The sequence below is a fragment of the Rattus norvegicus genome, chromosome 1 (genome assembly GCF_021556685.1).
Source record: "Rattus norvegicus strain SHRSP/BbbUtx chromosome 1, alternate assembly SHRSP_T2T, whole genome shotgun sequence".
NCBI classification, from domain to species: Eukaryota; Metazoa; Chordata; class Mammalia; order Rodentia; family Muridae; genus Rattus; species Rattus norvegicus.
Window position 1 is genome coordinate 234,591,470 of NC_141534.1, and position 26,031 is coordinate 234,617,500.

Consider the following 26,031-nt stretch of genomic DNA (forward strand, 5'->3'; position numbering starts at 1 on the left):
AAGATGGCTGGAGCCCATGACAAAGATCAGGTTTAGATGCTCCTTTCACTTACACTATCAGATGAGAAGGACGTCTGAGACAGTGTACTCACGCTCTTAAGTTACTCATCCAAGAACTAAGTTAATAGGATTAAGCTATCTTCTATTTCTTCATTAACTTGTAAGCTTGAAAAATCATTATGGTTTTAGTCTCTCTCGATTGCCTAAAATTGGTAGGTAGCCCAGGCTAGGCCTGTCTTAGCTTTGCCAAGTGCTGATATTACAAGATTGATATCACAGCCATCTGTTTCTTTTTTCTTCCAGTTCTGGGGACAAATCCAGGGATGAATGCATGCCTAGCACATGCCTAGCACATGCCTAGTACATGCTAGGCAAGTGCTCCACCACTAAGCGACACCCTCAGGCCTTAGGGTGTGACTTTTCAAGCTTACTCTTCATACAGCAAAGTAACCAGAGTCAGAAATGGTGGCACGTGCTTGTCTATAGTCCCAAACACAGAATCTGAGACCAGTCTAGGCAAGCAATTCTGTGATAGGAGGCAGGAAACAGACCTAAACTATAGGATCTAGGCCCTTCCAAAGGTAGGATGCCTTATGGAGAAAGTAGCTGTTACAAGTCGCCTGGATTGTATCAGGTGACTGACTAGAAAAATCAAAGGACAGACATGGGAGTATGCAAACAGAAAGTCTAGTGCTCCCCCGAAATGATGAAGGAAATAAGAAATGACAGCTGCTTCCACTGACTACTGACTGAGTACCTTAGAGCAATCCTAAGAGCCACCCAGACCTTTCTGGCACAGAGAGCTCTTTTACCAGAGGCCAGACACCTTCACATCTCTGGCTGAGGAACCTTGGGCAAGGGAAGTGCACATGGAGGATCGGAAAGCATGAAAGATAGCAGAAGCCTTCAGGGTTCCTCTTTCCTTCACCAGCAACAGCAAGTTGATTCCCCACCTCCCTTTCCCTCACCAGCCTGAGAACCGCCAAGGCTGAGGCAATGGGTTCTTGGGAGCCTTGCACAACCTCAGAGTCTGTGGGGCAAATCTGAATGCTGGTGACGGGACCTTGGTTTTTACACCAGCAGCCTTTGACTATTTGGGAGACTGCCAATATTTTGCATTAAGTTTCTTTCGCCTAGAAATCATAAAAAAAAATCCTGACTAAACCCTGACCTACAGGTTCTGTGTACAATGCTTGATTTATAGATGCGAAGACTGGACACGATAAAATAGTAACCTGCTTAAGATCAGAGAAAGACGCAGAAGATAAAATAATTTATGGTCAGGTCTATGTGCCGTCAAAGTTACAGATTGACACTTAATCATCTATAGTTCACAAGAATTCTAATACTTGGAATTCACACAAGAAAAAATATGTATATGTGCCCAATATAATGTGCGGGAATTTTTTAAAGGTTATTCATAATAGCAACTTTTTTTAAAAAAATTCATCAAAAGAATAAAATGCTGAATGTGCATGCACATAGAATGTTGAGTGTGCACACACATGTGGAATGATACCGACCATGCACACACATGGAATGATGTTGAGTGTACACACATGTGGAATGAATGATACTATGCACACACATGGAATGACAATGCATGTACATACATGGATGATGAGTGCATACACATGGAGTGGCGCTGCATGTACATGTGCAGAGAATGGTGGTGAATAAGCATACGTGGGATGAGGTGGAAAGTGCACATGTGCACACACAGAATGTTACTGAGCAACAAGAGAACTAGTGAGTTTCACACAATGACACAGACAGATGTCACTGAGACTCCCTGCAAAGAAGGAAGACATACAAAACTAGTCCCTGGGGAGGGGAATCAAACAAGGCTCTCTTGGGAGAGCCAGTTCGATGATGTTAAAAACGTCTATCTTTCTATCCAAACAGCAACCACACCACTGACTTCCTGGATGCCTGTGACTAGAAGGCACAGAACAAATACTAACTGAATCGTATACTTAAAATATTAAATTTAATGTTATATTTTACCACAATAAAATACCTTCACTTTCGGCACTAAACCCAAAAAAAAAAAAAATCATTAAACCTTTTATTAGAAATTTAAATAGAAACCCGTATATAAATAAAGTATACTTCAAGAAAACCATAAACATGACAATATAGAAAATGTATGATAATGACTATGTAGACTGTAGAGGGCAGACCTTTCCTGGATTCTTCTGTTTCTTTGGTAAAGTCTTTCTGTATTGAAACACTCCAGACAAACGGTTTCAAACTCCAGTTCTTAAGGAAACTTTTCCTCCCCTTTCCAACCACTCCCTTCTAGAGTCATCTGCATCTGGTTGAGCAGTGCACCCAACTAGTATTCCTCCCAGCCCTTAGATTAAAATCTTCATTTAGGCCAGGTTGCCTTTAATTCCAGTACTCTGGAGGCAGAGGCGGGCGAATCTCTTGAGTTCAAGGTCTACAGAGTGAGTTCCAGAACAGCCAGGGCTACACCGGAAGACAAAGAAAAAAACAAACTAGCTTTGCTTAGGGCTGGGGGTGTAGCTCCGAGGAAGAAAACTGGCCTAACAGGAACAGGGCCCTGAGTTTTTCCCAGCAGCCCAGAAAGGAAAGAAGATAAATCCTGATACAGGCCAGAAGCAACTCCGGACCACCTGGGGCCTCTTACTTTCCGAGAGCCTCAGCTGCTAGTCTGTCCTGGTAACAATAACATTAGGAGGAAAGAAACAAATGTTTTCAGTTTCATACCTGGGAAATTTCAGGGAGTGTCTAAGATGCCACCAATCTCTCTCCCCTCTTAAAACTCACCCAGACACTAACCAGAGCAGCCTGAGGCTGGGAAAGTGCTTCTCCTGAGGCCATGGTCAGAAGTGCTGGACTCTAGCTGCAGCTACAGAGAGCAAGTCCTTTCACAGGAGCCGGTGAATGAGGAAGTTCCTCTCCCCGCCATCAATCAGAAGTCTGGTTTCTGGCTTGACTGGAAGGGGACCAGAAAAAGCTCCCAACTGCAGTCTGGAGCCCCTTCTGTGCTCATCCCAGCAAAAGTTCACCCTAGGGGAAAAGCCCGTGCAAAAGACAAAGGTGTGTGGGAGGCTCCCTGCTCGAAGCTTTGCCTGAAAAGGGTGGAGAAAAGAATGAAAAGGGATTCTCAAGAAGCCCTAAGAAATGGCTGGATTGTGGCTGGAGAGGTGGCTCAGCAGGAAGGAATGCTGACTGCTTGTTAGAGGACAGAGTTCAGTTCCCAGGACCCACAGCAGGCAGCTCACAACTGCTTATAACTCCGAGTGCTTCCTCTTCCTCTGGACCACCTGAGTTCAGTTCCCAGCACTCCATCAGGTGGGATCACAACTGCCTGTTAACTCCAGCTCCAGGGACTCTGTCACCCTCTTCTGGCTTCCAGGGACACGTGTGTGTGCATGTACTCATTAAAAATAAACCATTATAAACTTATTTTTTAAAAAATAAGGGTTGGAAAGACTACTCAGCACTTGCTGCTCTTAGAGACCTGGGTTCAAACCCACACGGCAGCTCACAACTGAAGGGACTCTAGCGACCACGAGAGTGGTGGACATGACTCTAGCAGACCTTGCCCTTCTCCCCCCATTCCCTTTGCCTTGCCTTAAAAACAAAAACAAACAAACAAAAACAAAAACCAACAACAAAATAACCATTAGATTTCATCATTCCTAAGGCTGACCCCCCAAGGTCTATTTCTTTATTTGCCATTTCCTCTTCCTGAGGTTGACTACTAAGGTCCAGTTATAAAGTCCAGGAATCAACACTCCCTTTGGGGCACCTAATTAACATGCACAATTAAAATGCAACACTTCATCCTAACACAGGGTTGCCCACTTTATCTTTATAAACCATCATTTTGGGGCTGGGGATTTAGCTCAGTGATAGAGCGCTTGCTTAGCAAGCGCAAGGCCCTGGGTTCGGTCCTCAGCTCCGGAAAAAAAAAAAAAAGATTTAAAAAAAAAACACCATCATTTGCCTGTTCCCTCTCCACCCAGAGCCAGTCCTTGTCCCACTCTGGGACAAATACCCCTTCCCCCTCTTCTTTCTTTCCTCTTTGTTCTCCCTCTTCCTCTAGCTCCTGTCTTATCCATTATCCCTGCCCTCTGTCCCTCCAGAGCAAATACCTTTCCTTTGTGCTGAGAATTTGGTTGGGGGTTGGGGGGATCCTGAGCCCACACTTTTCCTTTTAACAAGTCTGTGTATAAACTGACGTGGTGCTACACACCCTTAATGCCAGTCAGGAGGACCTGAGTTCGAAACCTAGTCTACATAGTGAGCTCCAAGACACACAGCCAGAACTACACACAAAGGAAAAAAAAAAAAAAAAAGAAAAGAAAAGGAAATCCCTAACTCCAGTTCCAAGGATGTGACATTCTTGTCTGGCCTCTGAGAGTATCAGGCACAAACCCATATACAGTCCACAGACACACAAGAAGGCAAAACACCATACCTATAAACCAAAAAATAATTTCAGAAAAAAATTTAAATAAAATCTGGAAGAGAGGAGGCGGAGGAGACAGATGCTACTGGCTTGAGCAGCAGAGAGGACAACCTGCGAGCTCTGGGCTAGTACATTATTCAAGCTGCAACTTAGTAACGGATCTTTCCATCGCTTTGTGAACTGAGCAACTACCAGGCACTCTGCCTTTAAACAGTATTTTTTTTAATGTCTTTCTGAAAGAATCCAATGGATCTCTTACACACACACACACACACACACACACACACACACACACACACACACACACACATATAGCTGAAAGAGCAAGGAATTTGGAGTATCTTGCTCCAAACTCCTTAGAATGGTCTCTAGGCTTTTACACTCAAGCACTGAGAGCCCTCAGAAAGTTAAGGGCCACAGATGACTTTATCAGCCATCAGAACTAAGTAGAGCTTAGGTCTGCGACTCACATAAACTGATCAGTTCATTAACGCCACAGTCCCTGCTGCTTCCCAGCTATAGCCCGAAGTTCTGCAACACCGTAACAATTTTAATTAAGACCGACCTGAGCTAAACACCATCCCACCTCAACAGCAGCACACAGAGAGATCCAAAAGCAATTCTACACTTTTTTGGTTAAGACTTCTTTGCTCATCAACTATCATCCATTCACGACATAAATACAAGGAATTCTCTTGGTTAAGTTCTCCACTAGTCTGATTCATGCTAGCTCATGCCTCCCCAAATGAGTCGATCTGATAAGTACACAGTGAATTACGTTTGATGCCCGGCACCGAAAGCCCTTGTGCCTACTGCCATGACTCACACAAGGGCAGGGCTCACAGCTAATAGGAAGTGACTGGAGGTATGCAGGGCTGGAGGAAACAGGGGCAGGTGTACACCAGCCAATCCCACACAGCCGAGCAGCTGACTCCAGACTGAAGAGGGCTAAGGAGGAAGTGTGCTCCTCCGAAACTGAGCTCACCGGGAAGTCCTTTAGCTTTGCTAAGAAACTCCCTCAGTAATCTCATACTTCTAGTCACTGAGACGTGAGAGTGGTGGGTGACGTCTAGGGGATACAGGGATGACGCTCCAGGATGAAACTCCACCCACCCAGGTTCTCAGGTGTGCCTGCTATCCTTGTAAGGCAAAAAGAAGAAACTGAGCTAGAGCCCAGGCTTCCTCCCGTATGTGGGGAGGATCAGCTCTCAGAATAAACAAATTGCTACAGTCGGACATCAAAGCAATGAAGCCGGCTGACAAATTTATTTTTCCTTTCTCCTGAGAACAAAGGCCCTTGAAGCTCCAAGCCCTAGAAGGACCAAATACTACTAGAAAGCATTCTCTCCTTGTGTTGTGTAACAGTTAACTTAGAGATTCCATCCTGCAGGGGAGCTCCTACCCGCCCCACACACACAAGAAAGAGAAAGAGAGAGACAGAGACAGACAGAGAAACTGAGAGACAGAGACACAGAGACAGACAGACAGAGAGGGAGAGGGGAGGGAGGGCTGGGAGGGAGCTCTTCAAAAGTCCACTGAAACTGACCAGATTCTCCAGGCGCTTCCTTGCCTGCCTGAGTGAGTAAGCATAGCCCAGCAGGGAAGAAGTCTCTCAGGCAATAATTGCTCCTCGGAAGACATTTCAGCCAACTGAAGCAGCAAAAGAACCTTCAACCTGCAGGCTGCCCAGGGTAGTCTAGGTTCCCAGCTTTTGTGAGCTGTCACCCATGCTGGGGTGAACCCTGGCGGTGCAGTTGTTCTGGGGCTGATTTGTGCTCATCCAAATGAAGGGTCATTTGTAACTCTGAACCCATATTCCTGTAGGGAACCCCAATAAAACTCAATGGATCACCAAACTGGACTTTGGTGGTAGCCTTATTACTAAATATCGGGTGTACCATGGGTTCCCGGTCTGGGAGTGAGTAGAGTGTTTTGTCTCCCGAGCAAAAAAAATGTTGTCAGGCACCTGGCTTACCTTATCTTCAACTCAAGGAATTAAAATTTCTGTAACACTATCAAAGTTTTCCTTTACTATGATGGCAAAAATGTAACTGACTTTTAGACTGGTGTACAGTCTGAAAACTGTTACAACCGTGGAAAACTACAAACCTGGTCTGGACCTGTGTCTCAGCAGGTAAAAGCACTGGTTGGTCCCGCAGAGGACCAGGGTTTAGTTCCCAGCACGCACTTCTCTGCTTACAATAACCTGGAAGCCCAGACCCAGAAGGTCTCCCACCCTCCCTTGGCCTCCCAGGCAGCAGGTACTCATCTGTTGCGCAATACAAACGCAGGCATATAATAAAATAATTTTAACTTTAATAAGTACCTGCCCAGCAGGTACTTAGCATATTCCAGGCCCTGGGTTCCACCCACAGCTCCCAGAAACAACAAAGGAGATGGGAGGTATTCATTCATTCATTCATTCAGAAATGTGTCAAGATTACATTTTCACCATTACTATATTTACTCCCCTTACAGAACAGGAGGAGGAGAAATATAAAAAAAAGCTACGCCCACCAAAGTCTAGTCAGGCGAAAACATTACTCTAAGTTCAAATAAGCACATTACAAAATATATCCTACTACGGAACGGTGCCAGCCTGTATCGTGTTAAAGACCCAACTTTAACCCTCTGCCAGGTGGCAATCAACAAATGGCATGTGCTGATATGAATGACTAAATACAAGTCACTAGCCAAAGGCTTAGGACACCTCAAAATGGCACCACAGGCACAAACATAGAGACCGCCTGTGATTCAGTGTCCCCTCTTCCGTTTGATTCACGTCAACGTGCATCTCAACTGTTCTTTGGAAGTCAAAGCAAGGAGCTGTTTTCTACCTCAAACCTTCCAGTTCCCACAGCATCCTTCTGAGAGCCCTATTTACAGCTCAATATATATACGCAACAGACGTATAAAAACAGGTTCCACCCTCAGCGCCATAAAGCTAATACATGAGCTAAAATTAAAAATCCCTCCATACAACACATTTGAGAAAGACCCTGAGAAGTTTAAACCACTTAATAGGGCAGCTACTTGGTGACCTGCATTATTCAGGCCCCACTTGAAAACAAAGTGATATTCCCCGGAAGAGGCGAAGCACCTCCTCCCCGCCCCTCCACTTTATCACAAAAGAATGAACAGCATTTGGCCAGGCAACGTTTGGCGACGCAACACCTACTTGGAGAAAGCAGAGAAAGGAAGGGAATCCAACCAGATGTTAAAAAGAGCCTCACAGATACCCCATGGGCAAACACAATCAAAAGAACTGCAAAAATGGGGGGGGGGTGGGGGGTTGGGGTTGTTGTGTCCGCAGGCTCAAGATAGAGACCATGGTGTTCAACACTCCCGGTATCCCAGGATGATTCTGCATGAGCGGCTCATGAAGGTAAGGGGGTTGGGGGTTGGGGGGGGAGTTACACTCAGAGTTCTCCAGATCCAAGTCACATGTGTTTTACACAGTTAACGCCCAAGGCTCAGAGAGCAATAGCCTTCATGCTCTCAATGTTTGCAGTCTACGACTAACTTACCATAAGTTCACAAATCTTAACACAGTCTTACTTCACAATGATTTTCATCCTAAGCTACACCCAGTCTTCAAATAAGTGGGACTGGTGACTGCCTTTGCTCTCTTTCCTCACGTGATATTAATGTGTAAGAACTGAAAAACAGAATTATGTTCCGTCGTAGCTAATAAAAAAAGATAGAATTTAATCCCTGTGGAAGAGAATTCTTGGGTTAGTTTTGGTGGTGGTGGTGGTGGTGGTGGTGGTGGTGGTGGTGGTGGTGGTGGTGGTAGTGGTGGTTTTGGTTTTCTGTTTGTGTTTATTTTGAGCCAGGATCTTATGTTGCCCAGGCTGGCCTAGAACTCACAGATATCTGCGAACTTTTGCCTCCAGGAGTGGTAGGATTAAAGGCATGTGCTACCACAAATGGCTGGATAACTTCATTATTGCTGTTTCACTGTTTAAATTAAATGATTAATTAAATTGCTTAATTAAAGGTGGTACAGGCCTTTAATCCCAGCACTCTGGAAGCAGAGGCAGGCAGATCTCGGAGTTCGAGGCCAGCCTGGTCTATGGAGTTCCAGGACAGCCAGGGCTACACCAAGAAATCCTGTCCCAGAAAAACAAAACAAACTGGAGCTGAAGAGGTGGCTCAAACATTAAAAGCACTTGCTGCTCTTAAAGAGGACCTGGCACCAATATGGCTACTCAATCCATCTGTAACTATAGTCCTGGAAATCCAATCCCCACTTCTGGCACCAAGCATAAGCGATAGTCAGACATCCATGCAAACAGAGCAGCATACAAATAGAATTAATTATATTTTAAAAAACTATTTTTCCTGTAAGTTTTATGAACCACAACTGGTCAAATACTCTAGGGAAAAAAAAAATCAAATGGCTAAGTATCTGGGGGTGTCAAAATCCTTAGTGTTTTTTCTGAGAGGCTCGGGATAATGGCCAAGATAATAGGCATCTGTCATAAAAAACAAAACAACACAAACACCAGGACAGAGGCCTGAGGGTGCAGCCCAGTATCGGGGTTCTTGCCCATGACATGCCACAGTCTAGCACATCTATCAACTGATCAGCAACACCACTGCCCAAGCACACAACGACCTCCCGGTCCTTAGGAAATCAGTATAGTCTCCAAATTCTAAGAAGCCCATGTCTAAATCAAGTGGAAAGAAAGAGAGGACTTCCAACTCACAGTTCAGCATTACATAAAAATCCTGCAAGCCTGACTGACTGCTCTCCCAGGAACCGTCCCAAATAAACACTGGCCATTACAATAACAGATACTGGGACAGTTCTAACTCCTCCAGAGAATGTCACAGGTGTCTGAGCTGCTACTAAAAGGGATGACGGCCAGGGCATCGCAAAATTTCCTGTACTGGCTAAATGGCCACTAAATGGTTCTCTATTCTTTCTTCTTTTGAAGATTTGTTTATTTATTTTATGTATATGAGTACACTGTCACTCCCTTCAGACACACCAGAAGAGGCCATCGGATCCCATTAACAGTTGGTTGTGAGCCACCAAGTGGTTGCTGGGAACTGAACTCAGGACCTCTGGAAAAATAATCAGCGCTCTTAACCGCTGAGCCATCTCTCCAGCGCCAATTGTCTAAAACAGAGTTCATGGTGTTCACGAGCTTAAATTCACCAAACTGGTATTAAGTTGGGTCTCTCAATCTATAGTCCTGACTCCGGCTTGGGACCCAGTGACTCCCAGCTAACATGCTAATTCGGCTTCCCTCCACCCAAGACCAGGTGTAGTAGATACCAAGATAGCACCATAGCAAAAACACCTTTATCTTGGGACATCAAGGTCACCGTGGCCACACGTCTTTGCATCCCTGATTGTAGCTTAGGATATATATAACCAATGAGGCATTTTATTGAGAGACAGCTCTCAATTGAGATAAATCTTCAATATGGCCTAGCTGATGGATTTGTTTGAGGGATTAGGCAAAGAATTCCCTAATGGCTAGTTATCTTGGGAGATGTTAAAAGGCGGGTGATTAGTGTGAGCAATTTCACAGCTGCCCCCACATCTCAAGCCAGCCCAATCAAATCACAATGTCTTTTTAAACCACTACTGTTGAACACAAAGAGGTACAGTGACCTAAAGTGACCCCCCCCACCACCACCACCTACTTTCAAGAATCTGTCTCCTTGAAAGATGACATCCAAAGGAGGAAAAAAATTGTGTGAAAAGAAAACTAATGGTGGGAACACTGTCATCGCCCAAGCACTCGGATACATACATTCAAGAAGTGCTCACCAACTCACACGGGAGAGAGATGGCTAGCTGTGATCTGCTGTCCTTGTGTAAGGAACTAGATCAAGGGTTAAGCGAGTTTAGGCATTAGTCACTACAAACGAACTCCCCTGAGGGCCATACAGAGAAACTGGTCTTAGTCCTAGGCAAACCTCAAAAATAGGACCATTTACCATGTTGGAAGTGGAGTGGCCTTTGCTACAAAAGCAGCTCGCTGGACTGTTAGGAGAGCAGAACCATTAATTAATAAGTACATTAGGAGTTTCTGTGATTCTCCCTCCCAACGTTGTGTTACTGCCATACAAGGCCTTCCAAAGAGAGCTGTACCACCCTTCCTCCGACTCACATTTTTCACTGGCATCTGGCACTTCCTACCTCTATTTCTAGACCTCACCTCCCTTACCAACCCAAAACCCTTCACTTAATCCCCACATTAAACTTTCGGGACCCAGGACCACTGTGTCCCTAGCGCCCACTCTTTGCCAGTGCGCAGTGAGGCAAAAACATTTCCAGCCACTCTCTATAGTGACTGACATCAGGAAGGGTCTGCTCACGTGCTTTCTGCCCCCAAAAGAATCCCCAAAGGGACGCAGAGAAGACAATCCCACCCTTTGTTGGGTCTCTGAATAGCAGGGTGTGCGGCTGTATTACACATTCCTCCCTCCGTGCCAGGGATCATCGAAAGTCAGAGCCATCTAAATCAGTCCACCATGCTGGTGTGCACTAGACTCCTGCAAGCAGAAATCCAGTCCACGCAGAACTCAGTCAAGTCCTCAAAGAGACCAGCACTAAGTAGGTGCTCATTAAATGGTAGCTCAGTGGTACTGAAAAACTGCAGCTGGGACACAGCTCAAAAACCTATGCTTAAGGACCTGGGTTCAATTCCCAGCACCCCACGCCCACAGAAACAATCTCTCTCTCTCTCTCTCTCTCTCTCCCTCCCTCCCCCTCCCCCCAATCCTCCCCTTATTTAATCTTTTCGAGAAGCTCTGTAGAGGGAAAACAGGAACAAAAAAAACCTCAAAAGCCACTGTTACCTTGACTAAAGCACTCTCTCTTCTCTTATCACCCCCCAAGAACAGCACCCTGCCCAGACTCCTAACAGGCACTGTTGACACCATCCATTCCTTACAAAACACACGGCCTTTACTTACCTTTGCATGCTCCACAGTGAAGAAGCATTATTCAAGAACATGTATTAAACTGGCTAATCCTTATCCTAACCAGGATTACTGAATGGCCCTTTGTGACAAATACAATTACTACTTACTAATTTGTCAGCCCAAACTACCTTCTTCCCAGGATGGACCCGTTTTCTGTAAAGGGTTGTGGGCGCAGCAAACACAGACCACATAGGAAGCTATGGAGGCGTTGTCTTTGCCTCTGCTGGGATTCCAAAGTGGAGTGGAGGTAGGGAGTGTGCACTGCAGGGCAGTTTCTGGGAGGGGATGACTCTTCACTGGGAACCTCGGGAAAGCCGCAACCATTATTACTCAGGTCAGACAGTCGCCAGAGAAGCGACTCAGCCTTAGAACTAAAACTAAACTCGAGGGGAAGACCGTATTCCATTACTGAGTCCTGGCAGGTTCCCTCCTAAGTTCTTCACACTTCAAGAATGTGAAAAGGCCTGAGGTCGAAATCCCTGGTTATTTAAACCTTAAAATAAACTACTGTGTAAAAGCGGAAACTTAACAAATGGAGACATAAAATAAAAGGGACCGATGACAGGTAAGATACTACCAGAATACAAACCATTCATCACTCCTTTCTGGGGCTTCTTCCAAAACCCCATCTCCATTCCTTACTGCAAAACAAGCTGTAACGCAAAGGCAGCTGACTGAAAAGGAAAGCGAGGATTTGGGTACCAAAGAGTCCTCCGTTTCTCTCGGTACATGGCTTAGAACGTCTGCATTAAGTTGGAAAGAGCACACACACACATACGCAGGCGTCCAGTCGGTGACCACAGGCACAGAAAGTCCTGGGAGCCGACACCAGGGCGCTGGACTCCACACTTTCCCCTACTTGGGACTTCATCTCAAAGCCAACTGACTTCAAGAGGCCATGAGCCATCAGCGCCGTCCTCTCAATCCTCCCCTCCCGAAGGACCCTTGCTAACTACAGCCCAAAGAATTGTCGGTGGATAGTGAGGAGCCTCACGGAATCCACCAGCTCCCACGCAACCGCTCGTCTCCGGACCCGGGAGGAAACTTACGCGCTGCCAGCCCGACAGCTCCCGCCGCAGTGGGAACCCGCGGTCTCCCCGCACCGGCATCTCGCGCGCGCTTCCCGCACCTCCTCCTGCTCGCCGCGGCTCAGAATTACAAGCTGCAGTGGCGGACCCCGTTCGCCACCACGGGGAGCCTCCCCTTTGTCCCTCCTCCCGCGGCGCAGCCGGCCCGCCCCGCGCCTAGCTGCGCCCACGCTGGCCGACGGGGAAACTCCAACGGCCGCTACCACCCCCGCCGCCGGGGGAGAGCTCGCCGGCGCCGCGCCCGAGGCCCCGCGGCGGGCAGTGTCATGCGCTCTGACTCCGGCCGGCGGCGGAGGACCTGGAGCAGCAGGAGGCTCCCGAGCTCTCGCGTCCCGCCTGCACCCCCGCCTCTCTGGCCCGATGGTTCGCTCCGCCGCGCGCTTAGAAGCCAGCAAGTCCGGCCGAGCGCGCGCCCGGGGAAGCGCTGCGCCTTGGAGAGGATGCCCGGGAGGTCGCGCGGCGCGTCCGGAGGAACACTGTTTAAAGAACATCTCGGGGGTTCTCACAGACAACGATTGCGTTCTCCTCCAGAGAACGACTGGGGAAACCCCGAAGCTTTGCTTCGGAGGTGGCCTACGGGACCAGCCAGCCCAGACAAGTGTTGCACCCCCTAAATTTGCTCCGCTGCTGACCCAGTTTCCAAGGACACAAAGGTGTTTGGATTAAATAGTAAAGCGGGACCTTTTAGGGCAATGCGGGCCAGGTTACCTCCTTGACATATGAACAGCGACTCCAATAAAGAGATTGAAATCCCTCTCCGTCCCCTGCGTATAAAAGACAGGTGGCCTCAAGGCTGATCTGACAAGATTTATACAGAGTCCTCCTTGTGCAAGAATCGAGCGATTCAAACAAACTGTTTATTATAGAAGTATGTTGACTATTTAGAGTCAAAACTGATACACGAGATTTGGGGTTAGATAAGAGTTGCTCCCCACTCCCACTCCCTCCGTTCTTCCCTTAAATCGGAGAGTAGCCCCTAGCCTTCCTTGGTCCACAGACATAAAGGTAAAAGGTAGAAAGGTCTGGATAGACCCATGACGAGATCCAGATGCCGGCGGGCTCGCTGAAAAGTGTCTTCACTTCCTGTCTAATCAGAGCAAGTTTGGCAGTATGTGTGGAAAAACAAGTCTTGCAGATGCTGCCCTCAAAGCCTTATGCTGCTGCTGGCCTCCTTTGGAGTAGGAAGTACACGCCTCTGAGTAAGCGCTGTGAGTAACATTTCCCACTTTATCTCCAGTTTCCACAGGGACGCGGGCTGGTCTTCCTGACTGGCGCGTTGTGTTACTCTCCTCCTGATCTAAGCACCTATTTAAAAATGGTTCTCCCAATTAGGTGGTACTGACTTCCAGTGGTAATGACTACACTTATGAACCGGTCACACCTTACTTTCATGAGCCTATTACGTCAACAAAGCATCAACAAAGGAGGAAAGGGACCGGAATGCAGCAATTACACCTGTTGCATAGTTGGTTACCTTTTCCTCCCTAGAGTGGGGCTGTCCAATTTGAGCTGACCATGCTACCTGTCTGTATTTACGTTTCACTTTCAGTTAACTCAAATTAAAGGCAATGAACGTTTCCGCTTCCCAGTCATACTGCCTATATTTCCAGGGCTGACAGTCACATGTACCTAATGACTGGACTGGGCAGACCAAATAAAGAATAGTCCCATCGGGACAAATGATGACAGATTTATACACTATCATACCAATTCTTCTGACACACCTGAACGGAGGCATTCCACAAAGGGTTGAAAACTCGATTCAGTGGCAACACGGACTTTGTGATGGCAGTATAAGCCATACAACTCTGATAAGTGTGACAAGCTCTTGCTATGTAGCTAGCGCAGGCTACCCTCAACCTAGAGATTTGCCTGCCTGAGGATTTGGAGGGCTGAGATGACAGCAAAAGTAACTGCTCTTTTCTAAGAAGCAATGTATTTCATGGTGATACAATATATCAAACCTACTCCTGGAATCCCCCGCCCCAACCCCTTAGAGGCACGGTTTCACTATACAGATCAGGTTAGCCTTCCTCCTGCCTCAAGTAGTCCATCACAGCATGCAGTCAGCCAGCAAGGAGAAAATGGAAGTGCTTCCCTACTGATATGGAAGGATTGGGTTCACAGAAAGCTTCCCAGAGATAGCTAGCTAATCCAAGCTAAGAAGTAAGGATGCATGTGTGAGACAAAATTAAAAGGTCTTCCTGGTGAAAATAATATGAAGAAACAAAGCAGTCCCGAGCCTTCCCTGAGGGTACAACAATGTGAAGTGATCCAGGTCAGCAGGGGCCGAAGACCTCACCCAAGTGGGATTTAGTTAGTGTTTTTTTTATATAGAACTCTCTGTTGTATTATGGGAAGATGGTGTTATGGTCTGGGGGGGGGGGGCAGTGGTAAGAATTAATCTGTACATACCACCATGGTGGGCAAGCAGGCAAAATGCGGCGCAGTCTGAAGTGAGAGGCATTAGATGAAAGGAAGCCAGACTCCAAAGAAATTGAGAAGGTGGCTAATAGGCTGGATGACTCCACTCAGCTGTGAGAGACAAGACAGAAGTGAGCCCAGTGTGACTCTTTGACCACAATGGAGACACGGGAGCTTACCTTGGGAGGGGCCCGAGGAAAAATAATGAATGAGTTTGTGGGTATACAACAGACAAGGGCTGTGTATCATCCATGTGGAGATGCTCAATAACTCCACCCTGAGCAAGTGTCAGCTACAGGAGGCAGACATGAGCACCTGGCTAGAGAGCTCTGGAAATCATCAACGAGGTGTGAACGTCGACATCAAGAGAAGGCATGAGGCCATCTAGACACCCGATGTAGTTAGAGGCAAAGGTGGATGAAAGACAGGGCCTGCCTATGGGAATGCCAGTATTACGAACTCTGCAGGACAAAAATCAGAGCAAACCGGAAAGGGCAGAAGGCGCTCTGGAGAAGAGTGGTCAAAAGCCACGGGAAGAGTGAGTTTTAGGAAAGGGAACAGAGTTAACACAGAACTGTGAGGAAATCAGTCAGGAGCTGACTGGGAGTGGAGACCCAGCTCTGTTGGTAGAACGCTTAGCCAGCACAGGGAGCCCTGAGTTTGATCCCCAGCACAACATAAACAATGTGGGCACACTCAGGAGGTGGAGACAGGAGAACCAGACATCCCCTTTGCCATATAGTGAATGTCATACAGGCCAGCCTGGGCTACATGACATCATCGCTCTTTCAGAGAGGGGGCGGGGGGGAAGGAAGGAAGAAAGACCCTGAACCTAATTGGTTCAGAGAGACCCACTGGCCAAAGCCGTTCCATTCTAAAGTTTCATTACTTCCCAAGGTGTCCACTCCCAGCCCAGGTGAGATAGAAGGCATCTAAGCCCAGCGATAAGGAGCTATTAAACCCTCTTAACAGAAAGCAGGCCTAGTAATAGCGACTGACGTCTATAATCCCATCACTCATGCAGAATTCTGAGTTACAGGTCAGCCTCAACTTCCCTGGGAGGCTCTGCCACAATGAAAAACAAAACAAAACTATAAATGCACACACATAAACTAGTCAGGCCTGTAATCCTAGCTGTTTAGCGACTTGGGAGGGAACTGTTCAAGGTCATGACCCACCTAGACTATAGAGTTACTTCAAGACTAGCTTGAGCAATTTAGTAAGATCCTATCTCAAGGACCAGGGATGTAGCTCAGTGGTAGAATGCATGTATGAGGCCACGTTTAGTCATTAGTATAGAGGAAGGGGGAGGGGGAGTTAATTACAATATGAGAAAGAACTTATATTGCAAAAAGAATAATGACAACGTTAACTGTCGATGGGCCAGGCAGTGGTGGTGCAGGCCTTTAATCCTAGCACTCAGGTGGCAGAAGCAGGCAAATTTCTGTGAGTTTGAGGCCAGCCTGGTCTACAGAGGGAATTCCAGGACAGCCAGGGCTACCCAAAGAAGCTATGCCTTGAGAATCAAACAAGCAAACAAATGAAAAACTGTCAATGAAAATGAACACAAGTTTTATCTAACCTGTGGTAACAATAATAAAGCATGAAAAAATACATAAAAGAATCGGAAAGTATACTGGGAAAATGTTTTGATGACGGTATTACGAATAGAATTTTCCTCTTAAAATCACATTCAATGTGTCTGTAGTTTGCAAATTATGATTGTATAAGGTTTCTGAACTAGATTAGTTAAGTCTGTGTAAGCAGTCTGGAGGCAGAGCAGGTGGGTCTCTGTGAGTTCTGGGGCAGCCTGGTCTCCATGGTGAGCTCCAAGTCAGACAGGGCTACATAGTAAGGCTCTGTCTCAAATAAATAAATAAAAATAAAATAAAACAACTCAAACACGTGTAACAAACTAAATGCATTTAGTTAGATTTTCTATGGAATGTTAAGATTTTCCTCACCAGGCAGAGAGAGAGGACTTTAAACAAGAAACCAGGTTATACTAACTGGAGTAGAAAAGCCTCCAGTTCAAGGTCAGCCTGAACTACACAGCCAGTTCCAGGACAACCGCAACAAAAAAGGAGAGGGCTGGGAGTGGGATTGAAGCACTTGCTCATACAAACATGTGAGCATCTAGCCCAGCAGTGAAAATAAAAAATTAGTTAAGATTTGAGAACTATAGGTGGAGATATTCTGTACATACACACACACACACACACACACACACACACACACACACACACATACACACAGAATATATTTATATACATATGTATCTGTGTGTGTATATATTTACAGCATGGCTACCTAGTTTCTTCAGTTGGGAACAATGTAAACTCACACTGAAAAGTCTCTAGGCCGATTGGAATCATACAGACCCACCCCTCCACAAACATTTTTTAAATGCCTACCCTATCCCTTAGGGTAGGCAGAGAGAGATAAGGACAACGTACAACAGAGAATGCCTACAGTATGATGAAGGGAAAGATAAACACACAAAAGGTGACAAATGACAGGCCAAAGAATTGCCCAAGCAGCAACTAAAGCCCCAGTGATCCCTGACACTTCTCAAAAGGATGACAAGCCTCCCTCCTCGCTGCAAACATTAGCCTTTCTGGATGGCTTCTACGGCCCCACCCTACCGCACCACTCTAAAGTTACTTGGGGGTAGGGTGGGGCATCTCGACGTTACTCATTCCTTGTCAGTTATCACATATTGGTCCTTTTACTCCCAAAAAGGGTTTAAAGTACTCATCTTTAATTCACTTTGTTTTCTTTTGTGGTGAGGAGGCTGCTGACTGGCTATCTAGCTTCCTAAATCCTACATTCCTAAAGAACTGTTTACTGGAACGTGAAACATGTAGTTCTTGCCCAACCTGCCCACCCTGATAGAATAATGATTTCTTTCTTCCTTCCCAACTCCGTGGTGCTAGAGACAGAACCTGGGGCCTCACAAGCACATTCACACCAGACGTGCACCCGACCTGAGCTGCATCCTCAGGCTTTAGAACTTTGTGGTCCTCGTTCAAATCAAAGTCAGAGATGAACAGAGATGGGTACAACCCCAGCACGAAGAATCATTAAGTCGTCCTTATCTCTGCAAATATGAGCAAGCTATAACGTGTCTGTGTATGTCTGTGTGTGTGTGTGTGTGTGTGTGTGTGTGTGTGTGTGTGTGTATGAAATCCAGTTCTTTACACTAGCTAAACACTTAAAAATAGAGGTGGAGAATAAACTAAGAAATTATAAGTCATGATAAATACCAAGAGAAAGCCAGAGGAAGGGAGATGATCTAATTCCCAAAGTAACGCCATTAGGTCATACATAATGGTTCAAATTCAACAACAACAACAAAAAATTACCACGTGTATGGCTGGAAAATACTTTGTTGGCTATATTTTAATTGATGTAGGCTGCTGTGATTTCACACCTGTTAGAAAATATGCTCAGTAGGATTTCAGCTTACATGACATCCTGACTAGAATTAAAAAGAAACTAAAAACATTTAAGATTTTATAGATTTTATTTTTATTCTGTGTGTATGTAAGAGAGACAGACAAAGAAAGAGACAGATAGACAGAGACAAAAGACATGAATACAGTGCCCCCAGAGGCCAGAAAGGGACATTGGATCCCCTGAAGCTGAAGTTAAATGTGGTTGTGAGCCCTCTGACAGATCCTCTGTAAGAGTAATATATGCTTTTAACTGCTACGCCCCAAAACTTGCGATTTTAAAATAATTATCCCTAGTGTCTAAAAATATATTATGTACTAAGCAGTGAAAACTTCTGTCCACAGGCTAGAGAGACAGCTCAGTGATTAAGAGCACTTGTTGCTCTTGCAGAGGACCTGAGCTCAACTCCCAGCATCCGCATGGCAACTCAGAACCATCCAGAACTACAATGGACCTGATGCCCTCTTCTGACCTTCAAAGACAGGCACACAGTACACATATATACAAACATATATAGGCAAAACGCTCACATGCATAAAATAAAATAAATAAATCTTTTTTAAACATTAAGAAAGAGGGAGCTGGGGGCTGGAGAGGTGGCTCAGAGGTTAAGAGAACTGTCTGCTCTTCCAGAGGTCCTGAGTTCAATTCCCAGCAACCACATGGTGGCTCACAACTATCTATAATCAAGTCTGGTGCCCTCTTCTGGCCTGCAGGTGCATACATGCAGGCAGAAAGCTGTATGATATATACATAATAAATAAATAAGTGTTTTTAAAAAAAAGAAAAGAAAGAGGGAGCTGGGCTGGAGAGATGGCTCAGTGGTTAAGGTTACAGGAAACAGAATAACGAAAGTAAGGTTATACTATTTTACTTAAAACTAACTAGTAAACAGAACTTTATTTGATGTGATAGAAAAAGGAAACCTAGGTGTGAGCTGAGGCTACAGCTCACTAGAAAAGTCGTGTGTGAGTCTCAATCTTACTGCTAAAGGCGGTGGGACACACACATACACATACCCCACCACAACTAAATTTGATCAAAACATGAAGAATCTCCAAAAATATCATCATCAAAAGAGTAAAGAAAGGGATCCCCTCACAAACAGTTTTGCAGTAGTGAATTTCTAAAAATACTTTGGAAATTAATAACAAGGTAAGGGAATACGTTATGAGATCATCTTTCATTATTACTTTTTAGATTATATGTTTTTATTGTGGAAGATATCACAAGCCGCCTCTTCAGTGCCCGCCCTGGATTCTGCCTCACTGTCTTCCCTCCCTTCCAGTTCCCCCAGCAGCCAAGATGATCTTTCTCTCAGGAAAAGGAGATCTTGCTGTTTTCTGTGTTTAAAGTCTTAAAGGGCCACCAAGCACTCAAAGAGTCACCAACCTAAACTTAGATGTAAAAGTTGAACCCTTAGGAGATGAGGAGATGGCTCTGTGGATAAAGCGCTTGCCACACAAGCATGAAGACAGGACTTCAGAGCCCTGGTACCCACATAAGCGTCAATCCAGTGTGGTGGAGCAATCCCAGCACAGACGTGAGGAGGGGATGCCCTGGACAAGCTGGCTAACTAGGCTAAATCAGCGAGCTGTGAGAGCAATAAGAAACGTCTCAGTAGATAAGGTGAGCAGTAATCAAGGAGGAAACCTGACATCAACCTCTGTATACGCAGGCACGCATGCACGCACGCACACACGCACGCACGCATGCATACACATGGACATGCAAAAAATGAAGTGAGATCTTCGTAATGGGATGACTGGACTTGCTGCCAGTTGCCCTCACCCTCATCCCACCCTGTCTTCATACCTTTAGGAAATGCTATATTAAAAAATGAAGTCTCGGTTGGGGATTTAGCTCAGTGGTAGAGCGCTTGCCTAGTAAGCGCAAGGCCCTGGGTTCCGTCCCCAGCTCCGAAAAACAAGAAAAAAAAAAAAAGTGAAGTCTCAGGTTGGAGAGATGGCTCAGTGGTAGGAACACTGACTCTTCTTCCAGAGGTCCTGGGTTTAACTCCCAGCAACCACATGGTGGCTCACAACCATCTGTAATGAGATCTGATGCCCTCTTCTTGTGTGTCTGAAGACAGCTACAATGAGCTCACATACATAAATAAACCTTTAAAAAAAAATCTAAAAAAAAAAAGAAGTCTCTTCCAGCCAGCAAAAACGGAGAGAGTCTTCATCATGGACTGAACCTAGGGGACTGGGAGGACGGCTCAGCAGTTAGGAGCACTGGTTGCTCTTCCAGGGACCTGGATTCAGCCTCCAGCACCCACAGGGCAGCTTACAACCACCTGCAACTCCAAGGGCAGCTTGTGGTGAACCCACCTTCTCCAACCTCACAGGCAAGCTCACTACCTACAGTCACACTTAGCTTTCTTTGTGGCTGTGGCCTCTGATTCTCTGCCCCAGTCATTCCTGCCCTAGAATCTTCTCACCGGACCTTTCCTCCTCTTTGGGTTCCTCCCTCCCTCCCTCCCTCCCTCCCTCTCCTCCTTTTTTCCCTCTCCTCCTTCTTTTGGTTTGTGTTTGGGGCACAAGGTCTATGTAACCAAGGCTGGCTTACAACGGGTGATCTTCCTGCTTCAGTCTTCCACATTTACAGGTGGGCGTGGCTAGTCTCCTGCTCCAATTCCTTTCTCTGCCTGAAGTAGGAAGCCCCACTTGAGTGGACACCAGCAAGCAATGCCCAGAGTAAAGATCTAAGCTACAGATAGAGTTAACAGAGTCTAATAAACAAGCCTCTCTGGAACGCAGGACCAGTATGAAAAGGCCAGGAGCCCTGGGTGGTCTGACTAGGGAAAGTTCAGTCCAAAGAGCACAATAGAAAGGCTGTAGCCAAAGAAAGCAAAGGAGCTGATTACCCCCGTCTCCCTCTTTTGAACTTCACTGTTATCACTGGCAGAGCATCGCCATGAATGTTATTGCTGTGGTGAAAACATGTTACTGTAAGTACAAAGTCGTCAGACTCTCCAGGAGAGCTTCTTAGTAGATGATACCTTTCCACCACCTTCTCCTCCACCTGCCCGTAGGAAATACCCCTATGCCCAGCATCCACCGCTTGGTGATAAGGATGGGTAATATCTTGAGTATGGTGAGTTTAGTTGGCCTCAAAGGTGACAAAAGAATTGTTTGTTTTTTTTTCTTTTTTCTTTTTTTTCGGAGCTGGGGACTGAACCCAGGGCCTTGCGCTTCCTAAGTAAGCACTCTACCACTGAGCTAAATCCCCAACCCCAAAAGAATTGGTTTTGCAGTTGAGATTCAGCTCTGGCCTAGGCCGTTTAAGAATCTGGGAAAGAGGCTTGCCAAGATGACTGGGTGGGCAAGGCTTGTCCTGTGGCCAAGCCTGACAACCTGAGTTCTATCCCCAGCACCCACATGATAGAAGGGGAGAATGGACAAGAGAAGCCCTTGTGCAATAAATGGGAGCTTCATCTGTCAATAAAAAAGCTTATGGCCAACAAGCTGAGGCAGGATTAGAAGGTGGGACATCCAGCAGTGAGAACAAGCATTCTGGGATAGAGAAAGGTAAGGGAAGGAGACAGTTGTTTGAAATTGAGGAGAGGCAGCCAACCATGTGACATTCATAAAATAGAATAAATGGGTAATTAAGTATGAGCTAGTCAGGGAATGAACCAAATCTATTGGCCTAGACATTTATTCATAAAAAATTAAGTCTCAGAGTCACTATTTCGAGGAACTTGGATGTAGGTGACAAAACCCGCAGCTACAACAGACCCCTGAAAGTTGTCCTCTAACCACATATGTACTATGGCACAAATGTGTTCTCTGCCATACACACACACACACACACACACACACACACACACACACACACACACATTTCTAAACCCTCTGAGGAGGCCTATACTGCTATTTGGAGGAAATTTTAAGTTGGAAAGAGGCAGCTATAGTCAATGTGGGCCCTTGCATTTGGGAAACTTCCAAGGCAAAGTGTAAGGCTTGTTCAGGCCATTGACAGGCTGAATTAGTATTCAGCCTTGTCAGTAAGGTTCTGGGCCATAGCTTGACCCAACTCCAATGGTGGGGAGCTGTGGTGGTTTGAATGAGAATGGTCCCCATAGGCTTATGTGTTTAAATGCTTGGTCTCCAGTTGGTGGAATTGTTAGGGGAGGATTAGGAGGTGTGGTCTTGATTAGGAAGGCTGCCACTGTGGTGGGCCATGAGTTTTCAAAGAGCTAGGACCATTCCGAGATGGCCTTCTCCTTGTGGATAAGGATGTTAACTTTCAGCTATGGCTCCAGCACCATGCCTCCCGCCTGCTGCTTGCTGCCATGCTCCCTGCCATGATGATCATGGATTAGCATGAAACAATTGCGGCATAAGCCTGGTGACTGAGTTTGATCCCCTCTTAAAAGGAAAAGGAAATAGCAACTCCACTGAGTTGTTGAGAGCCACACATAATAATGATGATGATGATGATGATGATGATGATGATGATGATGGTGGTGGTGGTGGTGGTGGTGATGATCATGATGATAAATTTAAAGACAGAGAAATAAAACAAGCATGAAGACCTAGAAGAAAAGATGTATGAAACTCTTCAGATTTATTTTAACATAGATAGTGTAGAAGCAGTTTTAAGAATCAGGCATAAGTTATATGATTAGTTACGGTGTATACCACAACCTAATTAGGTAAGTTTATAACCTATAGGATATATATTTAAAGACTGGACCAGGTGTTATAACCAGAAGGGATATAACAAGAAAATAAATCTCAAATCTTATAATGTTTATTCAGTAAGCTTAAATAATTTACCAGACACTTTACTTATAATTATATTTTAAAATCTGTATGTGTATGGGTGCTTTGCTAGTCTGCTGCCAGTGGAGGGCTGAAGAGACTGGGGAACAAAACCTGGCTCCTCTGGAAAAGCAGCCAGTGCTCCTAATTGCTGAGTCATCTTTCCAGCCCATAACTGTGTTTTTACATAAGTATAATATCCCATGATTTGCTATCTAACTTGTTAATATATTTCATAAACATTAGCATTATAACTCATACTATCTCCACATTGACAGTTGGCATTCTTACAGCGGATACCCACTGAGGGCACACGTCACATCCCAGCCCCATATAGACTTCGCTGAACTGCAGACAAAACCCTGATTCTTGTTGGATCACAGCTGTTGACCAGGCTGTCTGTCCTGTGTCCTCACCACAGTCCCGTGTCCTCTCCACAAAGTAAGCAAAGTGGACCTCAGACACCTGCCCTCTACTGAACCATCTTGTCCAATAGCAACAATTATAATCAAATGGTCTTACACGTTTGGTCAAAATTTGAATCAATACTTGGGATTAGGTGTGAGGCAGCATGCTGCCTGCAGTCATCTCTACCCCCGCTGTAACACGTGACCTCTGAGTGAATCCAAACTGGGGCCAAACTGCCACCTGTTGTCACCTGCTGCTTTATGGACAACGTCAAAGCCAGGGTCAGTGATGACCTGCTACTGGCGTTGGCGCCACTTCCCCAGGTTACGTGAAATGATAGAAAGAACTCTTCTAGGCTTCCACACAGAGCTACCATTAGAGGGACCCAAAAGACAGCTGCACACGGCAGCGTGAACGGAATGCACGGAAGCTCAGCTCTAAGTGCATAGCCTATCCGTCAGACAGAGCTGGGTGTGGCCTGTAGGGGATCCCAAGCCAGTGGCAGGTACCCAACGTGGCTGCCATCGATGGAGGAAAAACTATCACAGAGAAGGTCAGGTGATGGAGAGGGAAAGGAGGCTAACGGAGCCAGGACTGGTGGCGCAGGCTTACCTGGTCCTTGTGGCTACATGCCAGCTTGGAACAGTAACCGTTCTGTAAAACGACTGTCCCATTTGCATCCTAATTATATCAAAGGGCCCCATCTCTCACCTTGCTGCTCCCCGTGTGTACTTAAGTGGAATAAATGGGAATTGGGATGACCGGTTTGAGTGTCATCTCAAACCTCTGCCCCAGGGACTTCTGGGAGAGCGTGCTTGGCAGTATTCTCACGTTCTCAGAGGCTGATTGTACCAAGCTACTCCCACGCTCCTGCTGTAGTTAGGGTGAGAGCCCTAAGAAAGGTGTGCAAGAGGGCATATCAATTCTTTCCTAATCCAGGAGGTGTAGGCCAGGTTAAAGATACAAATAAAACTCCCCCCCCCCCCCCCCCCCCGCTAAACAGGGTCTCATTATGTACCCCAGGCTGGCCTCGGACTCCCAGCAATCTTCCTCCTGAGTGATGCGTTTGCAGGCATGTTCCAGACAGAAGGCATGCAACCCTTCCTGCCTCCAAGTTATGGAATAGTTGTAAATGCAGCTAGGACTTAATAAAGATGTCTGACATAGGTTTCAGAAACAAGGGTTAAGAAAGGTACTCTGGAAGTCAGCTATGACATACCCAGGAGTCACTCCGAGAGAGTTGAGAAAATCAAACAAACCCAAGGGATTCCAGCCAATCAAGGGAGTCTTCAGTCTGTGTTATTGTTGTTGTTTCATTGTTTTGTTGCTTCAAGACAAGGTTTCTCTCTTTAACCCTGCCTCTTCTGGCACTCACTTTGTAGTCTAGGCTAGCTAGCCTTTAGCAAACCACTGCCAGCATTGAGATTAGCTTTTGTTTGTTTGTCTGTCTGTTTGTTTCCTCAGACAGGGTTTCTCTGTACAGTCCTGTCTGTTCTGGAACTCTTACTTAAACTCACAGAAATCCGTTTGCCACTGACTCTGCATGCCTGGATTAAAGGGATGTGTCACCACCACCTGGCTGATCTGTGTTTTAAAACAAACTAGTCAAAGGTGACTTCCAAGAGACCCCCAAATTCCTTGAGATTTACATTCTAAACACCAAGTCCCAAAACCAATATCTTGCTATTTTTTTTATCAGAAACGATTCTAGCTATTATCCTAGTGGTCTCACTGTTTGCTTACCTTTTCTCTTCCAGATCTGCTGGAACCATAATCCAATTAAAGGCTTCCTTTAACACCTCTTGTTCAGTTAAGAAAGCCTCTCTCTCTCTCTCTCTCTCTCTCTCTCTCTCTCTCCTGCCACAAGCCACTATCAGAAGAGATAAATTTAACACAAGAGACAAGAGGAAACCGCTTTCTTTTTTGTTTTGTTTGCTTGTTTGTTTGTTGTTTTCTGGAAAGTGGGTTTCGCTATATAGCTCTGGCTGGCCTGGAATCACTATGTAGTCTTTTGTGGGTTTTGAACTTACAGTTGTTTTCCTGCTTCTAACTCCTGGGTGCTGGGATTGTGGACATGAGCCTGTACAAGTATATTAATGGAGCTAATTATTTTAGCAACAAAGCTTAAATTTTTTTTTTCTCTTTTCTTTTTTTCGGAGCTGGGGACCGAATTCAGGGCCTTGCACTTGCTAGGCAAGCGCTCTACCGCTGAGCTAAATCCCCAACCCCCAAAGCTTAAATTTAAAAAAAATCAAAGCGAGTTTTAGGCATACGCTATTACTTTGATTTCCCCCCCAAAAGTTGGTTTATTATGTAGACAGCATTCTGCCTGCATGTACACCTGCAGGCCAGAAGAGGGCATCAGATCTCACTATAGATGGTTGTGAGCCACCATGTGGTTGCTGGGAATTGAACTCAGGACCTCTGGAAGAGCAGTCTGTGCTCTTAACCACTGAGCTATCTCTCCAGCCCCCTACTCTGACTTCTTCCC

The 26,031-nt window shown here is 45.9% G+C and overlaps 1 protein-coding gene across 11 annotated transcripts in view; it reads right to left on the bottom strand.

The window, feature by feature from the left end:
* Tjp2 (tight junction protein 2) overlaps positions 1–26,031 on the bottom strand; it is a 127,918-nt gene that overhangs the window by 66,061 nt on the left and 35,826 nt on the right. For 2 of the 11 annotated variants that reach the window (XM_087574056.1, XM_087573768.1), the window contains exon 3: positions 2,806–3,036. In XM_087574056.1, coding sequence (XP_087430182.1) covers positions 2,806–2,847 — 42 coding nt within the window. In that variant the 5' untranslated portion in view covers positions 2,848–3,036. 11 annotated transcript variants of the gene reach the window in all.